Raw genomic sequence first — 20,265 nt, 5'->3', positions numbered from 1 at the left:
TCTCTTGGACAAAAACACCTTCCAAGTCATTCCATTCTCGTTCTTCCTTGGATCCATGTTCCAATGAGGGTGTGGACTATGATTCATTACCTTCCCACCCTTTAACATCTATGCAGAATAACTGATTAAAAATAAAACATTTTATTGAACAGCATTGCAAATCACTTTTGTTAAGGCGTGAGTGTGATTTTGCAGCATTACAGGTTGCATCAAACCACAATACATAACATTTTCAGATTACAAAAAACACAGATCACTTGCACAATCGTACAAAATTGCTGTAATTGAGTTGCAAATTGTTTTTATCAAACACACAAAATATGTTACAGGAACGGTACAAAAGCAAGTATCAAACGTTAGGGCGTACAAAGTCTCCCCACCCCCCCAGTGTGTTGAGAGGGGTTGCTGCCACACCACACCACACTAGAGGTGATCACTGGGCCATGGAGGGGAGAGACTGCAATGCCTTGCCATCCGCACTCTCGCTGAAGGGTTGAAGTGTGACTTGGTTCAAATTTGTTTTGAATCCACACCTGTGTAACCCTGGGGGAGAAGAAAGGGGGCCGAGAGGGAGATAGATCAGCCATGATTGAATGGTGGGGTAGACTTGATGGGCCGAATGGCCTAATTCTGCTCCCAGAACAAATGAACAGATGAGATTCTGGAGAACTGGTTTTAAACTAAACCTACGTCAAACACAATTCATGTTCACCGATTGTACACCAGTGTATAAAATCATGAGGGGAATAGATCGGGTAGATGCATAGTCTCTTGCCCAGAGTAGGGGAATCGAGGACCAGAGGACGTGAGTTCAAGGTGAAGGGGAAAAGATTTAATAGGAATCTGAAGCGTAACTTTTTTTTTAACACACAACGAGTGGTGGGTGAATGGAACAAGCTACCAGACAAGGTAGTTGAGGCATGTACTATCCCAAGGATTAAGAAACGTACATAGATAGGACAGGTTTGGAGGGATATGGGCCAAATGCAGGCAGCTGGGACATGTGGGCAAGTTGGGCCAAAGGGCCTCTTTCCACTGTATCATTCTATGAAGGGCCTGTTTCCACACTGTATCACTCTGTGACTCTATGAAGGGCCTGTTTCCACACTGTATCACTCTGTGACTCTATGAAGGGCCTGTTTCCACACTGTATCACTCTGTGACTCTATGAAGGGCCTGTTTCCACACTGTATCACTCTGTGACTCTATGAAGGGCCTGTTTCCACACTGTATCACTCTGTGACTCTATGAAGGGCCTGTTTCCACACTATCACTCTGTGACTCTATGAAGGGCCTGTTTCCATACTGTATCACTCTGTGACTGCAGAGTTTCAGGGAGTGCTATGTTATTGGCCTTCAAGCCCATGGGAGCCGAGTGCATCCTCTGGAACTCGGGCAAGGAGTAACTCTTACACAGTCGTGTGAGGTGGGAGTCTCTAGAAATTCTCACAATACACAGGTTATTGGCTACCAACAGGTTATGGCACTAGTTGCTATACAAAAGTTAAAACGATTTTTATCCCACACCTCTGGTCAACATGAATTTGACCAGTGCAGAAGTTTAATTAAAATGTTCATAGCAATGAGAGTAAACAGCACTTGACTGCGTAAAGAGTTTAAAAAAAAGTTAATTGCAAGTATATGCCTATGTTGTGCTCCACAGGTATGTTTTTTCCTAAACAAATAGGAATGTACAAATGCAAAACAGTTCTCAAACTTGACTGATCAGGAGCTGCGATGTGGCCCTGCATGGTCTTTGACTTTGGATGATCCAAGCTGATGTGCTTTCAGACTCTGAGATGGATGGACATCAATGCCACTTCCAATCTTCCGCCTGAAAAACAAAATGCCAGATGACGTGATGTGTATCCTGTAAACAAGTCTGAATTTCAAGACCTCAGTCTTACATTTGTCAATAGAAAGTCAAAGCACACAACTGAAGTACATTTATAAATTACCAGACACTGTGACTGAGGTGTAAAGTGACAAACATTATTCACATGATCCAGTCAATCGCAAGAGGAAGTGTTGGTAAGCTGACCCCAGCATGTTTACCACTGGCAGAGCAGCTGTGAAAGTGACTGCTTCCAACAAAGGTCATCATAGTTTGGCTTTTATAGACCGCCGTTCAAACGCAGTGCCCCCCAACCAGGAAAATACTAGTAGTTATGTTATTCAGTAAAATGTTCAAACTAATAACATAGAAACATGGAAAATAGGTGCAGGAGGAGGCCATTTGGCCCTTCGAGCCAGCACCGCCATTCATTGTGATCATGGCTAATCATCCACAATCAGTAACCCGTGCCTGCCTTCTCCCCATATTCCTTGATTTCACTAGCCCCAAGAGCTCTATCTAACTCTTTTTTAAATTCATCCAGTGAATTGGCCTCCACTGCCCTCTGTGGCAGAGAATTCCACAAATTCACAACTCTCTGGGTGAATTTTTTTTTCTCACCTCAGTTTTAAATGGCCTCCCCTTTATTCTTAGACCGTGGCCCTTGGCACGGGTTACTGATTGTGGATGATTAGCCACAATTCCACAAATTCACAACTCTCTGGGTGAAAAAGTTTTTTTTCATCTCAGTTCTAAATGGCCTCCCTTTTATTCTTAGACTGTGGCCCCTGGTTCTGGACTCCTCCAACATTGGGAACATTTTCCCTGCATCCAGCTTGTCCAGTCCTTTTATAATTTTATACTTTTCTATAAGATCCCATCTCATCCTTCTAAACTCCAGTGAATACAAGCACAGTCTTTCCAATCTTTCCTCACAGGACAGTCCCTCCATCCCAGGGAGTAACCTGGTGAACCTACGCTGCACTGCCTCAATGGCAAGGATGTTCTTCCTCAAATTAGGAGACCAAAACTGCACACAATACTCCAGATGTGGTCTCACCAGGGCCCTGTACAACTGCAGAAGGACCTCTTTGCTCATGAACTCGGTTCTGCATCCCCAATCTTGCACAATTGCAACTGGAGGGATGTTAGACCACTCTGTTCAAAGTCAGGTTTTGCTAAGGAATGGAGGTCTGAAGAAGGGTTTTGACCTGAAACGTCACCCTTTCCCCCTCTCCAGAGATGCTGCCTGACCCGTTGAGTTACTCCAGCACTCTGTGAAACGTCACCTATCCATGTTCTCCACAGATGCTGCCTGACCCGCTGAGTTACTCCAGCACTCTGTGAAGCGTCACCTATCCATGTTCTCCACAGATGCTGCCTGACCCGCTGAGTTACTCCAGCACTCTGTGAAGCGTCACCTATCCATGTTCTCCACAGATGCTGCCTGACCCGCTGAGTTACTCCAACACTGTCCTTTTGTGTATTAACCAGCATCTACAGTTCTTTGCTTGTAGAGATAATTTCTATCTATCTCTGTCTTAAAACTATCCACTGACTTGGTCTCCACAGCCTACTGTGGCAAAGAATCCCACAGATTCACCACCCCATACAGTCAGTTCAAACACAAATACAATAGCTAGAGCAGGGAGGAAATATGACACGTCATCCATCAAACTAGTCGTCTTCCCCGGCTTTCAGAGAATGCATTTGCAAATCGTTACACTTCCATTTTGTGGTCAGTTCACGGCTCTGTGCTGCCCTCCAGTGGAACCTACGTGCATGGCAAAGTCAAGCTCTTTTTGTAGACCAAGGGGAATTAGTGGCGTTGAATTTAAAATGCTTTCTTACTTTGGGCATTTGCTGTAGAAGGGTCTATTTAAACATCAACCTGGAGATCACAACGTTTGCAACGGTATTCCCTTATCAAGTATCTAAACATTAAATGGCTTGAATATAATCATGTATTGATTGTCTTCCCGCTGACAGGTGAGCTTGCACCACCGATTCACTGGATGTTTTAGCTCTTAGGGCTAACGGAATCAAGGGATATGCGGAGAAGGCAGGAACGGGGTACTGATTGTGGATTGGTGTACATATTGAATGGCGGTGCTGGCTTGAAGGGCCGATTGGCCTCCCCCTGCACCTATTTTTCAATGTTTCTGTTGAAAGACTGGAGCGACTAGGCTTGTATACACTGGAATTTAGAAGGATGAGAGGAGATCTTATCGAAACGTATAAGATTATTAAGGGGTTGGACACGTTAGAGGCAGGAAACATGTTCCCAATGTTGGGGGAGTCCAGAACCAGGGGCCACAGTTTAAGAATAAGGGGTAGGCCATTTAGAACGTAGATGAGGAAAAACTTTTTCAGTCAGAGAGTTGTGAATCTGTGGAATTCTCTGCCTCAGTGGGCAGTGGAGGCCAAATCTCTGAATGCATTCAAGAGAGAGCTAGATAGAGCTCTTAAGGATATCGGAGTCAGGGGGTATGGGGAGAAGGCAGGAATGGGGTACTGATTGAGAATGATCAGCCGTGATCACATTGAATGGTGGTGCGTACAGGCTCGAAGGGCCGAATGGCCTCCTCCTGCACCTATTGTCTATTCACTGTACCTCGGTGCATGTGACAATAAACTAAATGGAACTGGAAGTGTGCACGACCTCTTTGGACCAACAGGATATCTGTTCCCAATCTCATGGGAGCAAGCTGCACTTTGAGTGCAGTATCGTTGTAAAGGACTGAGTAATGCTAGCCCACATCACTTCACATCTCAGCCCACCCCGCCTGAAACTTCTGTGCTTTTTAGAGATGCAGCGCGGAAACAGGCCTTTCGGCCCACCGGGTCCGCGCCGCCCAGCGATCCCCGCACACTAACGCTCGGGACAATTTACATTTACACCAAGTCAATTAACCTACAAACCTGCACATCTTTGGAGTGTGGGAGGAAACCGAAGATCTGGGAGGAAACCCACGCAGGTCACGGGGAGAACGTACAAACTCCGTACAGACAGCACTCGTGGTCGGGATGGAACCCGGGTCTCCGGCGCTGCATTCGCTGTAAGGCAGCAACTCTACCGCTGTGCCACCGTGCCGCCCTGATTAGCGGTGCTGATCAGCCTACTGTTTACATAAACACAGCCAACAGGCGTGGCAGTGGTAGAAGCAGTCTAATCTACCCTTCACAACCTACTCTGTGCAGATAAACCATTAGCAGTAACCACTCCTGCAACTGATCCACATTTCCTCATTCCAACCATGAACTTAAGCTTGCAAAGACATGGATCAGAGAGGCATACAGCTCAGAAACAGGCCCTTCGGCCCAACTCCCCATGCTGACCAATATGCCCCCTACCTAAGCTAATCACATTTGGCTGCATTTAGCCCTTATCTGAACCTTTCCTGTCCATGGACTTGTGTAAATGCATATTAACATGGTACTGGTCATTCTCCATTACAGGGCACTGATTGTGGATGATCAGCCATGATCATATTGAATGGCGGTGCTGGCTCTCAGGGCTGAATGGCCTCCTCCTGCACCTGCTGTCTACGTTTCTATTATATAATTCCTTCGCACAATAAAAGCAGCCGCAGCAAACAAATACAAATGAGAAAGCGTCAGATCCTGAGCTAAAACTGCAGGTTCCTGCATCCCCTCCGACCAGAAGTATTTGATGGAATCGAGTTTGTAAAAGGTTACATCCACACACGGTCTCAATTTTAACACAAGTTGTTTTTCCAAGGGAGCATTTATCTCCGCTCCAAGAACTAAAATTCTGATAACAAGAGGTCACTTGTAATGAAAATTAGGTTTATTATTGTCATGTACTGAGGTACAATGAAGAGTTCTGTGTTGCATGCAGTCCACACTGATCAGATAACACACAATGCAGAAATACATAGAAAATAGGTGCAGGACGAGGCCATTCGGCCCTTCCAGCCAGCACCGCCATTCATCGTGATCATGGCTGATTATCCACGATCAGTACCCCGTTCCTGCCCTCTCCCCATATCCCTTGATTCCGCTAGCCTCTTTTGAAAGCATCCAGTGAATCGGCCTCCACTGCCTTCTGAGGCAGAGAATTCCACAGATTCACAACTCATCTCAGTTCTAAATGGCCTCTCCTTTATTCTTAAACAAGCAACTGCAGATGCTGGTTAATGCCCAAAAGGACACAAAGTGATGGAGGAGCAAAATCAGGTCAGGTAGCAAAGTTTGAAGAAGGACCCCGACCCAAAATGTTACCCGTCCATGCTCCCCAGAGATGCTGCCTGATCTGCTGAGTTACTGCAGCACTTTGTGTACCTTTGTGATCAGATAATACCGTACATAAATACAATCAGGTCAAACTCAAGAACAATAGGTAGAGCAGAGGGGAAGATACAGAGTGCAGAATATATCTTAAAGATAGCGGAGTTAAGGGATGTGGGGAGAAGGCAGGAATGGGGTACTGATTGTGAATGATCAGCCATGATCACATTGAATGGCGGTGCTGGCTCAAAGGGCCGAATAGCCTCCTCCTGCACCTATTGTCTATAGTTCTCAGCATTGTAGCGCATCAGTTCCACAGACAAAGTCCAATGTCCGTAATGGGGTAGAGGTGAATCGGACAGTGCCCTGGCTTATGGAAGGGCCGTTCAGAAGCTGAGCACAGAGGGGAAGATACAGAGTGCAGAATATAGTTCTCAGCATTGTAGCGCATCAGTCCCACAGAATTAAGGTGAAAAAGCACATGCATAGTGTAGGGCGCTTTAGAGATTGACCAATAACATTTTAATATGCATTGAACAGGTCCACAGACAGGAAGGGTTTCGAGGGATATGGGCTAAATGCGGCCAAATGTGATTAGCTTAAGCAGGGGGCATGTTGGTCAGCACAGAGAGTAGGGCTGAAGGGCAGTTTCCGAGCTGTATGACTCTATGACCCGTGTCTTTGCAAGCTTACGTTTTTGGTTAGGTCATAAGCAGAATTAGGCCACTTGGCCCATCAAGTCTCCGCCATTCAATCATGGCTGATCTAGTCTTTCCAGGTGAGACAAAGGTTCACCTGCACCTCCTCCAACCTCATCTATTGCATCCGCTGCTCTAGATGCCAACTTATTTACATCGGCGAAACCAAGCGCAGGCTCGCCGATCGCTTCGCTGAACACCTGCGCTCGGTCCGCATTAACAAAACTGATCTCCCGGTGGCCGAGCACTTTAACTCCCCCTCCCATTCCCAGTTCGACCTTTCTGTCATGGGCCTCCTCCAGTGCCATAATGAGGCCCACCGGAAATTGGAGGAACAGCAACTCATATTTCGCCTGGGCAGTTTGCAGCCCAGCGGTATGAACATCGACTTCTCCAACTTTAGATAGTTCCTCTGTCCCTCCCGTCCCCTCCTCCTTCCCAGATCTCCCTCTATCTTCCTGTCTCCACCTATATCCTTCCTTTGTCCCGCCCCCGACATCAGTCTGAAGAAGGGTCTCGACCCGAAACGTCACCCATTCCTTCTCTCCCGAGATGCTGCCTGACCTGCTGAGTTACTCCAGCACTTTGTGAATAAATCGATTTGTACCAGCATCTGCAGTTATTTTCTTATACTATATGTCTGATCTATCTCTCCCTCCTAACCCCATTCTCCTGCCTTCTCCCCATAACCCCTGACACCCGCACTAATCAACAATCTATCTATCTCTGCCTTAAAAATATCCACTGACTTGTGGCCTCCACAGCTGTCTGTGGCAAAGAATTCCACAGATTCACGGGAGTTTAAAAGGATGAGAGGGGATCTTATAGAGACATAAAATTATGAAAGGACTGGACAGGCAAGATGCAGGAAAAATGTTCCCAATGTTGGGGGAGTCCAGAACCAGGGGCCACAGTCTAAGAATAAAGGGGAGGCCATTTAAAGCTGAGGTGAGGACAAAACTTTTTCACCCAGAGAGTTGTGAATTTGTGGAATTCTCTGCCACAGAAGACAGTGGAGGCCAATTCACTGGATGAATTTAAGAGAATTAGATAGAGCTCTAGGGGCTAGTGGAATCAAAGGATATGGGGAGAAGGCAGGCACGGGTTACTGATTGTGGATGATCAGCCATGATCACAATGAATGGCGGTGCTGGCTCAAAGGGCCAAATGGCCTCCTCCTGCACCTATTTTCTGTTTCTATGTTTCTAAACAAATTTCTCCTAATCTCCCTCCTAAAAGAACGTCCATCAATTCTGAGGCTGTGCCCTCTGGTCCTAGACTAGTGAAAACATCCTCTCCACATCCACTCTATCCAGGTCATTCACTATGCGGTAATGAGGTGAGGAAATTTTTATTAAAAAAGCACCCAACATTTAGCGTGCGGAACCTTTGAGCAAGTGGGCAGATTGAGCACGTTGCACAAGTGAGCCAGATTGAGCGTTTAGTTAGTGTTTCGTTTACCAGTGATAGCTGCCTCTCCTCGCCAGCGGCCTCCAGTTCATGTTGCTTGGTCTCCAGGTCATCTTTGACCATGCTCATGGCCGTGAGGATGGATGAGTGCAGGTGGGCCGCATGTCCATTCAGCCTCTTCGATTGTCTTGCTATCAACTCCAGCGTCTCCTTAAGAACTAACATCACAACAGAAATTAGCAGCAATCATACCAGAGTTATGGAGTCTAGGAAAAAAACTGCCGATGCTGGTTAAAATCAAAGGTAGACACAAAATATTGGAGCAACTCAGCGGGTCAGGCAGCATCTGTGGAGAACATGGCTAGGTGACGTTTCACAGAGTGCTGGAGTAACTCAGCGGGTCAGGCAGCATCTGTGGAGAACATGGCTAGGTGACGTTTCACAGAGTGCTGGAGTAACTCAGCGGGTCAGGCAGCATCTGTGGAGAACATGGATAGGTGACGTTTCACAGAGTGCTGGAGTAACTCAGCGGGTCAGGCAGCATCTGTGGAGAACATGGCTAGGTGACGTTTCACAGAGTGCTGGAGTAACTCAGCGGGTCAGGCAGCATATCGGGAGAGAGGAATGGGTGATGTTTTGGGTCGAGACCCTTCAGACTTAAGAAGGGTATGAAGAAGGGTCTCGACCCGATATGTCACACATTCCTTCTCTCCCGAGATGCTGCCTGCCCGCTGAGTTACTCCAACATTTTGTGTGTCTACCTTATGGAGTCTAGGGTTAGGAGGTTTACAAGAATGATCCCAGGATTGAGTGGGTTAGAAGGTTGAGGGGGTGGGGGGAGACATTGAAACTTACAGAATAATGAAAGGCATTGATGGAGAGGATGTTTCCACTAGTGGGAGAGTCCAGGACCAGAGGTCACAGCCTCAGAATTAAAGGGCACTCTTTTAGAAAGGAGGCGAGGAGGAACCTCTTTAGTCAGAGGGTAGTTAATGTGTGGAACTCATTGCCACAGAGGGCTGTGGAGGCCAAGTCAGTGGATATTTTTAAGGCAGGGATAAAATATCTGCCTTAATTTTTGACTAGACCGGGTCTCAAGGGTTATGGAGTGAAGGCAGAAAATTGGGGTTAGGAGGGAGAGATCAACCATGGTTGAATGGTGGAGTGGACTCGATGGGCCAAATGGTCTAATTCTACTCCTATAACTTGTGAGCCTGTGTCTATGGCCATGAAACCCCATCAAGAGCTGGATGTTGGAACAGCAGCGAGACTCCAAAGATTCTGCATATTACAAGTATCTTCATTCATTTTAAGAACTGTTTTATTGATTGATTGATACAGCATGGAAACAGGCCCTTCGGCCCACCGAGTCCACGCCGACCATCGATCTCTTGTTCACACTAGTTCCATGTTATCCCACTTTCTCATCCACTCCCGACACACTGGGGGGCAATTTACAGAGGGGCCGATTAAACCCACACGTCTTTGGAGTGGAAACCAGAGAACTCCTGCATCACGTCTGTGGGAGGAAACCAGAGAGCCCGGAGAAAACCCACGCAGGTCACGGGGAGAACGTACAAACTCCGTACAGACAGCACCCATAGTCGGGATGGAACCCGGGTCTCTGGCGCTGTGAGGCAGCAACTCTACCGCTGCGCCACCCATAATTCCTTCCAATAACTAAAATGAAATGGGGGGGGGGGGGGGGGGGGGGGAATGGGCATTTTTTTCTACTCTTGAGAAATAAGTCTGTCTGGCGGTGGAGGACAAGTTTCCCAATCATCCCCCCCCATGCAAACATAATTCCCCAAGATTAAAACTCTGCCCACATGCCCCCATTTTATTTTCAGTTCTGTGCTGCATCTTGGTGGGACCAGTCTGTTGCTGAAGGGTCTCCTCAGGTTAACCAGTGTGGCATGGACTGCCACAAACCCATGCCCATACCTGGGGTGGTGTCCACCACCGACTTCAGCAGAATTTCTCCAGATTTTAACACAGAATCGGTCAGCTCTTGGTGCTCATTCACATCGTTCTTAAACGCCTGCAAACAGGAAACACAAAAAACATCTGGTGTAAATAATCAATTACATTTATTTATTGGGAAAAAACCCCACTCACACTGCCAACAGTGCAGTCCCAAAACTCAAAACTATTATTGAAGTCGAGGAGTGTGGAGCGTTTCATTGCCAGATGTCCCAAGACAGACCAATTCAATTCTTACTTGCAGCAGTGCAACACTGTACTCCAAAACCCGTAACAAACAACACATGTACATAACTTACATACAACAGTCATTAAAAAAAAAGGACATCATATAAACTCATCCAACACAGAGTGCTGGAGTAACTCAGCGGGTCAGGCAGCATCTGTGGAGAACATGGATAGGTGACGTTTCACAGAGTGCTGGAGTAACTCAGCGGGTCAGGCAGCATCTGTGGAGAACATGGATAGGTGACGTTTCTTCAGACAGAGTCAGGGGAAAGGGAAACGAGAGATATAGATGGTGATATAGAAAGATGAATGAAAGATATGCAAAAAAGTAACGATGATAAAGGAAACAGATCATTGTAAGCTGTGGGCTGGGTGAAAACGAGTTACAGACAATAAGACTCAACAAGACATAGACATCGAAAATAGGTGCATGAGGAGGCCATTTGGCCCTTCAAGCCAGCACCACTATTCATTGTGATCATGGCTGATCATCCACAATCAGTAACCCGTGCCTGCCTTCTCCCCATGTTCCTTGATTCCGCTAGCTCATGGACGTTCTTTTAGGATGGAGAATGGGGTTAGGAGGGAGAGATAGATCAGCCATGATTGAATGGCGGAGTAGACTTGATGGGCTGAATGGCCTAATTCTACTAAGGTATGTAGGTTAATTGGCTGGGTAAAAATGTAAAAATTGTCCCTAGTGGGTGTAGGATAGTGTTAATGTACGGGGATCGCTGGGCGGCACGGACTTGGAGGGCCGAAAGGGCCTGTTTCCGGCTGTATATATATATGATATGATATGATACTCCTATCACTTATGACAAGACAACTTTGAAGCTGGTATGACTTGGGTCGGGGCAGGGACGGAGAGAGGGGATGCAAGGGTTAATTGACGTTACAGAAGTCAATATTCATACCGCTGGGTTGCACGCTGCCCAAGCGAAATATGAGGTGCTGCTCCTCAACTAAACGTGAAGCTGGAGATACTCACTGCACAGACATCGAGAGAGGACTTGATACTGCCCATGTCGGGCAGAGGGGCGACCCAGTTGTCCATGGTCTCTGCCACGCTGTACAGCCACTCCACCATCTCCTCCAGCTTACCGCTGAACTCCTGCATCAACATACACCAGTTATACACAGGGAAGCTTAAACACTCCACACACCCGCGCTCAAAACACAAACTGCTGCAGACACTGGGCAGGTCAGGTCAGGCCGCACCGTGGAGTCTTTCAGTTCAATGGCCCTTCAGAGACTGAAGGTGGACACAAAATGCTGGAGTAATTCAGCTGGACGGGCAGCATCTCTGGAGAGCAAGGATGGGTGACATTTCACAGTGTGCTGGAGTAACTCAGCGGGTCAGGCAGCATCTGTGGAGAACATGGATAGGTGACGTTTCACAGAGTGCTGGAGTAACTCAGCGGGTCAGGCAGCATCTCTGGAGAACATGGATAGGTGACGTTTCACAGAGTGCTGGAGTAACCCATCGGGTCAGGCAGCATCTGTGGAGAACATGGATAGGTGACGTTTCACAGAGTGCTGGAGGAACCCATCGGGTCAGGCAGCATCTCTGAAGAGAAGGAGTGGGTGACGTTTTGGGTCGAGAGCTGACTTCGGAGACTGACAGTCTTTGTACCAGAATGCCAATCCTGTTTCTCTCCCTCCACACCTGCTGCCTGTCCTGTCGAGTATATCCACCGTTTTCTGATTTCAGATCTACTACCTGTGAATTGTCCTTAGCGTGTTAGTGTGCGGGGATCGCTGGTCGGCATGGACTCGGTGGGCTGAAGGGCCTGTTTCTGCACTGTATCTCTAAACTAAACAGTTCTGTGAGACACTCTACCATTGCTCCCCTTTTGTCCACCCATCTTCCAATCAAACCCTCCTAACCTGTATCCACCCATCACTTGCTAACCTTTGTGTGACCTCCACTCTTTTCCAGCTCCCGCACCCCCCTTAGTTTAGTTTATTTGCACGTGTACCGAGGTACAGTGAAAAGCTTTTGTTGCGTGCTAACCAGTCAGCGGAAAGACAACACATGATTACAATCGAGCCGTCCACAGTGTACAGATACATGATAAAGGGAATAACGTTTAGTGCAAGGTAAAGCCAGCAACGTCCGATCAAGGATAGTCTGAGGGTCACCAATGAGGTAGATAGTAGATAGTAGATAGTTCAGCACTGCTCTCTGGTTGTGGTAGGATGGGTCAGTTGCCTGATAACAGTCGGGAAGAAAGAGGTAGATAGTAGTTCAGGTGTGCAGGGGGGGGGGGGAACTGCAGATGCTGGTTTAAACCGAAGATGCACACAAAACGCTGGAGTAACTCAACGGGACAGGCAGCGTCTCTGGAGAGAAGGAATGGGTGACATTTCGGGTCAAGACCCTTCTTCAGACTGATGTCAGGGGAGGGGGCGGGTCCCTAACCCTAACCCTTCTTCAGACTGGTCCTTCTGCCCAACTTGCCCATGCCGGCTAACATGTCCCAGCTACACTAGTCTCACATGCCCGTGCTTGGTCCATATTCCTCCAAACCTGTCCTATCCATGTACCTGTCCAACTGTTTCTTAAACGATGGGATAGTCCCAGCCTCAACTACCTCCTCTGGCACCTTGTTCCATACACCCACCACCCTTTGTGTGAAAAAGTTAACCCTCGGATTCCCATTAAATCTTTTCCCCTTCACCTTAAACCTATGTCCTCTGGTCCTCGATTCCCCTACTCTGGGCAAGAGACTCTGTGCGTCTTCCCGATCTATTCCTCTCATGATTTTGTTCACTTCTATAAGATCACCCCTCATGTTGAAAGACTGGAGCGACTGGGCTTATATACACTGGAATTTAGAAGGATGAGAGGGAATCTTATTGAAACATATAAGATTATTAAGGGATTGGACATATTAGAGGCAGGAAACATGTCCCGAACCAAGGGCCACAGTTTAAGAATAAGGGGTAGGCCATTTAGAACGGAGGGGAGCAAAAACTTTTTCACTCAGAGAGGTGTGAAACTGTGGAACTCTCTGCCTCAGAAGGCAGTGGAAGGCAGTTCACTGGATGCTTTCAAGAGAGAGTTGGAAAGAGCTCTTAAAGATAGGGATATAGGGAGAAGGCATGAATGACGGTGCTGGCTCTAAGGGCTGAATGGCCTCTTCCTGCACCTATTGTCTATCCTCCTGTGTTCCATGGAATAGAGACCCAGCCTGCTCAACCTCTCCCTATAGCTCACACCCTCTAGTCCTGGCAACATCGCTGTAAAGGTAGTAAGTGTTTACCTGGATGTGTGTGAGGAGCCCGTCGCTGTTGCGCCTCTGGTGGTTGAGCTGAGGTGGGTGGAGGCCGGGGTCAGAGCGGGTTTGGCCGAGCTTGCGGATGAAGTCGGTGGCCTTCCTCAGCTCCGCGATGGTGTGGTCAGTGTCCAGGCAACGCTGGATGTTGGCAGAGTGCGTGCCGTGCCAGTGGTGCAGCTGGCCGTGGTCGCTGGTGGTGCGGTGAGGGAGGGGGCGCTGGTCAGCTGCCTCGCCCACGCCCCCGCCCCGCAGTCTGACCGTCTGGGGGCCAGGCTCGTCTAGCCGGGCAGACAGGCCGTGGAGCTGCCAGGCCAGTTGGTCCAGCTGGCCGAGCCGGTGGGGGAGGTACAGGAACTCCTGGTCGCTGTCCCCATCCGTGGCGATGGCCGGGACGGGCGCGGTGCTGCGTGAGACGTCTCCGGTCAGCGGGCGCTGAGAGAACTCTTGGCTGGAGTCCTTGGACAGGAACCCAGAGTCGGTGACAGAGTCGCCAAGCGTGCAGTCGGAGGTGATGGTGTTGGTCATCGGGCTGTCAGAGAGCCGTGTCCGAGGCTCCTCGCCACGCCGCCAGCCGCAGCGGGACTCCGCGGGCAGCGGGCTGGAGGAGAGGTGGGGAGTGGGTACTGCCAGCTTGGTCAAGAGCCAGCTCTGGTCAGCAAGTTCACTGCTGCTGCCGCCGGGCTCAGTAGGCGAGGACAGGCGGCTTTGGCCGGTCAGTGTGTGGTCAGCGGGCATGGAGCTGTCCAGCACTCCAGACAGATCCGAGCAGAGCTCCTCACCGCCCAGCACCTCCCTGGAGGTGAAGCTGAAGGGTCGCAGGGGGTAGGTGAAGTCCAGTAGGGCCTGGTACTCTTCGTCAGGGTCCCAGCCTGGCAGCGAGCGGTCCCGCACTGGTTTAAAGTAGTCGGGCACCCTGCACGCCCAGTACTCGCTGAAGCAGGGTAGCCTGTGTGCCCGGGACTCAGTGCCCCAGTCAGTGGGGCCACACAGCTTCACATCCCGGCTGGGCTTCCTCTCGGACAGCAGCAGGGAGAGGCTGGAGGGGGGGTCTGTGTGGGGGCTGAGCTTCAGGGAGAGGCTGGAGGGGGGGTCTGTGTGGGGGCTGAGCTTCAGCGAGAGGGTGGAGGGGGGGTCTGTGTGGGGGCTGAGCTTCAGCGAGAGGGTGGAGGGGGGGTCTGTGTGGGGGCTGAGCTTCAGGGAGATGCTGGAGGGGGGGTCCATGCCGGGGCAGCGCCGGGTATTGGACAGGGAACACTGCCTGCTTGGCCACTCGCTCTGAATGCTGATGCCAGCAGCTGTGGGCAGGCTGTTGCGTCTGGCCACCGTGCCATCCAGTCTCGCCGCGGCGGGGCAGTGACCTCGGGGCGCTGGCGGGGGAGAGAAGGTCCAGCCCGTGTCGCTGGCGGGGGTGTCCGTGCCGTCAGCGCTGTCCCGTGGCACTGGTAACCACGCCAGGCTGCCCGCAGGGGCAGTGAAACACTGCTTACCCTCCTGCATATCACCCTGCAAGATGCACACAACTGGCATCATTATTACAGTCTCAGCAGTAGATAATTATTATACTCCGCACCCAATCTAAACATCACATTTGCTACCGATTAACAAGTCTTAGACTACATCATGAGTTAGATAGAGCTCTAGGGGCTAGCGGAATCGAGGGATATGGGGAGAAGGCAGGCACGGGTTACTGATTGTGGACGATCAGCCGTGATCACAATGAATGGCGGTGCTGGCTCGAAGGGCCAAATGGCCTCCTCCTGCACCTATTTTCTATGTTTCTAAATGATAAATAGGTGCAACAGTGTGAACAAGCAAGAAGGTTAAGGCAGGAGGAGAGAAAAGACAGGAAAACGTTAAATTAACAAGAAATCACAGGTGTATGGTGACGGCAGCCGTCAGTAGCTGCGGTCAACTACAGGACATTCTGGATGGTAAACCGAACACGATTTATAAACAGCAAATTACTCTTAAAATTAAATAGCACCCAGCTTTGGGATTGCGGTCCTTAAATTCAACAGGTATCTTTGTTTTCTTCTAGGGTGAATTTAATGACTTTTAAAAAACAACTATATTACATACATAGACACACACACATACATAATACATACATATACACACACACATAAACACACACACACATACGTACACACACACATACATATACACACACACACACATACATATACACATACACGCACATACAAAATGTTGGAGTAACTCAGCAGGACAGGCAGCATCTCTGGAGAAGGAATGGATGACGTTTCGGGTCAAGACCCTTCTTCAGAGCGTCACCCATTCCTTCTCTCCAGAGATGACGCCTGTCCCGCTGAGTTACACTAACATTTTGTGTTTATCCTCGGTTTAAACCTGCATCTGCAGTTCCTACACAAACATATACACACACACATATATATATGTGTATATATATATATAAAGCTGGAGTAACTCAGCGGGTCAGGCAGCATCTTTATTTTCCTACACATATATATACACATACACACTATACACACACATATATATACACACACACACACACACATATATACACACACTATAGGCACACATGTACACACACTACACGCATACTACATACACACTGCACACAGACAGACAGACACACAAGAGTATTTCTCACCTGTGATGTGGACGTGACACTGTGGCTGGACATGGGTGTGGGGAGGGTGCAGTGCTCGTTTACAGATGTCCCCCAGGGGGTGTGGGGTGTGGGTGAGCACGGTGTGACCTGGACATCGCTCCGTCCGCCCTGCTCCAGCCTCTCGTCATTCAGGCACTGGAGCTCTCGCTGTCTTCACAGTTGAAGAATTAACTTATTTCTTGGAGAGAAATCAAAGTTGTTAGAAAACAGCGACAGTGTCTCTATCCCAGCGGTCAGTGATTGTCCGTCTCTGTGGCCAGTGATTCTCTGTCCCAGTGGTCAGTCATTCTGTCTCTGTGGCCAGTGATTCTCTGTCCGTGGTCAGTGATTCACTGTCCGTGGTCAGTGATTCTCTGTGCTATTGGTCAGTGATTGTCCATCTCTGTAGCCAGTGATTCTGTCCCAGTGGTCAGTGATTCTGTCTCTGTGGCCAGTGATTCTCTGTCCGTGGTCAGTGATTCTCTGTGCCAGTGGTCAGTGATTGTCCATCTCTGTAGCCAGTGATTCTCTGTCCCAGTGGTCAGCGATTCTGTCTCTGTGGCCAGTGATTCCCTGTCCGTGGTCAGTGATTCTCTGTGCCAGTGGTCAGTGATTGTCCATCTCTGTAACCAGTGATTGTCCGTCTCTGTAGCCAGTGATTCTCTGTGCCAGTGGTCAGTGATTGTCCGTGCTGTGACCCTGGGGCCAGGCTGGTGACGAGGGGCAGGGAGGGGAGAGCAGGGCAGAGTTGCAGCCCAGACTGCGGAGTGCTGGACGGGACAGGGGGGTGGACGGGCAGCTCCTGTTGCCAGGCAAAGATTAGCCAGGGCCGACACACACTCACACAGCTTCCTCCTGCTCCCGCGGTGAGGATTATCACCCTCCTACATCAGTAACTCAATGGTTTCATGCACACCTGAGTAGCTGCTGACAAAAGATTCTTGTGTTGTGAAGAGCAACACAATGGCCGTCCCTCTCCAGGGCTCTTGTTAGACGAGCTGGGACTTGCCTGGCCCCAGGACCTCGGGCAACGGGGAGTGGGGGACAGAGCTGATCCATTTATACTTAAGCTCCAAATTCCACTCGTAATTAGCCCCAAAGCAAACAATCCTCATCCAAACAAAGATTAAAAGCTTCCTTTGCACTTTGTCATTCAATATCCCCCCCACCCCCACCTCCACCCCCACTGGTCAAAGGTAATCAGGTTATAAAGCTGGACACAAAATGCTGAAGTAACTCAGCGGGTCAAGCAGCATCTGTGGAGAACATGGATAGGTGACGTTTCAGAGTGCTGGAGTAACTCAGTGGGTCAGGCAGCATCTGTGGAGAACATGGGTAGGTGACGTTTCACAGACTGCTGGAGTAACTCAGCGAGTCAGGCAGCATCTGTGGAGAACATGGATAGGTGACGTTTCACAGAGTGCTGGAGTAACTCTGCGGGTCAGGCAGCATCTGTGGAGAACATGGATAGGTGACGTTTCACAGAGTGCTGGAGTAACTCTGCGAGTCAGGCAGCATCTGTGGAGAACATGGGTAGGTGACGTTTCACAGAGTGCTGGAGTAACTCTGTGAGTCAGGCAGCATCTGTGGAGAACATGGGTAGGTGACGTTTCACAGAGTGCTGGAGTAACTCAGCGGGTCAGGCAGCACCTCTGGAGAGAAGGAATGGGTGATGTTTCGGGTTGAGACCCTTCTTCAGACTAAAGGTCAGTGGAGAGGGAGACAGAGAGACAAGGAAGTGTAAGGTGTGAAAATGACACATCAAAGGAGACCCTTCTTCAGAGCAGTGCCTTTGCCAGCTGGATGGTGCGGTGCAGGGCCGGGTCCTACCTGATTAGAACAGATACACAGCTGGTCTCCACACGTGGGGATGCCCATGGTGCCACGAGTCCTTGCCACCAGGGCTTCAATGGCACTTCAGTGTGCCCAGCTCCCTGTGGCGCGACACTCGGACATGCCAGGGTGCACATCAACAGTGCCGCAGTAGCACCGCCCCCTGGGGCAGACTCTGCCTCTGAGGGAAGAGGACAGGCGGTGGGTGGGCACAGAGGTGAGTGGGCGACCGGTCAGTGTTAGCAACGTGGCAATGCACGTGAACTCTGGCAGTGGGTGCTGGAGACCACAAACATGTAGCACCCTTCCCCCCCCCCCCCAGCACTCAGCTCCCCCCTCATTGTGACTTCATTTCCATCACCTGGTGCGCTGTGTCAACAGCAGGATTGTGTGCCAGGCCTTGCCCACGCCCTGCCCTGGGTCCCGGTGGCAAGGAGACGCCCGCTTTCCATCGGCATTCTCTCTCCGCAGATCCCACTGCTTCATCACAAAGGAGGCTGGCAGCACACAGTTACCTCCTGCACCCACACACGCACCCACACAGGCGAGACAGTAATCGGCAGTCACAGACGCCAAATGGCATGCTAGTCCTGGCAAAGCTTCCTCGGCACCGTCTGTTAGGCAAGTGTTGGAGAGAGTGGCACAGTGTTGGAGTGAGTAATTAAGCGGGCTACTGCCGTCTGAAGAAGGATTATCCGTGTTCTCCACAGATGCTGCCTGACCCGCTGAGTTACTCCAGCACTCTGTGTCTTGTTTTGTAAACAGGCATCTGCAGTTGTTTGTTTGTGTATTGCAACAGTTGCTCAGCACACGCTGCCCGACCCGCTGCTGCACCGGGAGACAACACACCGCGATTTATTGTGATCACGGCTGATCATTCTCAATCAGTACCCCGTTCCTGAGGGAGGGGGGGAGAGAGGGAGGGGGGGAGAGAGGGAGGGGGAAGAGAGGGAGGGGGAAGAGAGGGAGGGGGAAGAGAGGGAGGGGGAAGAGAGGGGGGGGGGAGAGAGGGGGGGGGGCGAGAGGGGGGGGGAGAGAGGGGGGGGGAGGGGGGGAAGAGGGAGGGGGAGGGGGGGGAAGAGGGAGGGGGAGGGGGGGGAAGAGGGAGGGGGAGGGGGGGGAAGAGGGAGGGGGAGGGGGGGGAGGGGGGAGAGGGAGGGGGGGGAGGGGGGGGGAGGGGGGGGGGAGGGGGAGGGGGGGGAGAGGGAGGGGGGGGAGGGGGAGGGGGGGGAGAGGAGGGGGGGGAGGGGGGAGAGAGGGGGGGGAGGGGGAGAGAGGGGGGGGAGAGAGGGGGGGGAGGGGGGAGAGGGGGGGGGGGAGAGAGGGGGAAGAGGGAGGGGGAGGGGGGGGGAAGAGGGAGGGGGAGGGGGGGGAAGAGGGAGGGGGAGGGGGGGGAAGAGGGAGGGGGAGGGGGGGGAAGAGGGAGGGGGGAGAGGGAGGGGGGAGGGGGGAGAGGGAGGGGGGGGAGAGGGAGGGGGGGGAGGGGGGGAGAGGGAGGGGGGGAGGGGGGGGAGAGGGGGGGGAGGGGGGGGAGAGGGAGGGGGGGGAGGGGGGGGAGAGGGAGGGGGGGGAGAGGGAGGGGGGGGAGGGGGAGGGGGGGGAGGGGGGGGAGAGAGAGGGAGGGGGGGAGAGAGAGGGAGGGGGGAGAGAGAGGGAGGGGGGGAGAGAGAGGAGGGGGGGAGAGAGAGGGAGGGGGGGAGAGAGAGGGGGGGGGGAGAGAGGGAGGGGGGAGAGAGGGAGGGGGGGGGAGAGAGGGAGGGGGGGAGAGAGGGAGGGGGGGAGAGAGGAGGGGGGGGGGAGAGGGAGGGGGGGGGGAGAGAGGGAGGGGGAAGAGAGGGAGGGGGGAGAGGGGAGAGAAGGGGGGGAGAGGGGAGAGAGGGGGGGAGAGAGGGGGGGAGAGGAGGAGGGAGGGGGAGGAGAGAGGGAGGGGGGGGAGAGAGGGAGGGGGGGAGAGAGGGAGGGGGGGAGAGAGGGAGGGGGGGGAGAGAGGGAGGGGGGGGAGAGAGGGAGGGGGGGGAGAGAGGGAGGGGGGGGAGAGAGGGAGGGGGGGGAGAGAGGGAGGGGGGAGAGAGGGAGAGAGGGAGGGGGGGAGAGAGGGAGGGGGGGAGA

The 20,265-nt window shown here is 51.2% G+C and overlaps 1 protein-coding gene across 2 annotated transcripts; it reads right to left on the bottom strand.

Annotated features, from left to right (window-relative positions):
* Nucleotides 1-155: 155 nt before the first annotated feature.
* Nucleotides 156-18,979, bottom strand: cep68 (centrosomal protein 68). Of its 2 annotated transcripts, XR_013547653.1 has the most exons (8): nucleotides 18,518-18,979; nucleotides 16,324-16,522; nucleotides 13,674-15,191; nucleotides 11,396-11,518; nucleotides 10,138-10,234; nucleotides 8,245-8,411; nucleotides 1,295-1,834; nucleotides 156-1,256 (listed from the first exon to the last, which is right to left on the bottom strand). XR_013547653.1 is itself a non-coding variant. In XM_078405676.1 (7 exons), the coding sequence occupies exons 2-7, from the start codon at nucleotides 16,354-16,356 to the stop codon at nucleotides 1,811-1,813; spliced, it is 1,962 nt and encodes a 653-aa protein (XP_078261802.1). In that variant the 5' UTR covers nucleotides 16,357-16,522; nucleotides 18,518-18,979; the 3' UTR covers nucleotides 156-1,810. The 2 variants fall into 2 exon arrangements, 1 of the variants encoding a protein (XP_078261802.1); XM_078405676.1 differs by having other exon boundaries at nucleotides 156-1,834.
* Nucleotides 18,980-20,265: the final 1,286 nt, after the last annotated feature.

This window comes from Rhinoraja longicauda, chromosome 9 (assembly GCF_053455715.1).
Source record: "Rhinoraja longicauda isolate Sanriku21f chromosome 9, sRhiLon1.1, whole genome shotgun sequence".
NCBI lineage: Eukaryota > Metazoa > Chordata > Chondrichthyes > Rajiformes > Arhynchobatidae > Rhinoraja > Rhinoraja longicauda.
Note: the sequence above shows the minus strand (reverse complement) of the source record. Positions and strands in the feature narration are given on the sequence as shown.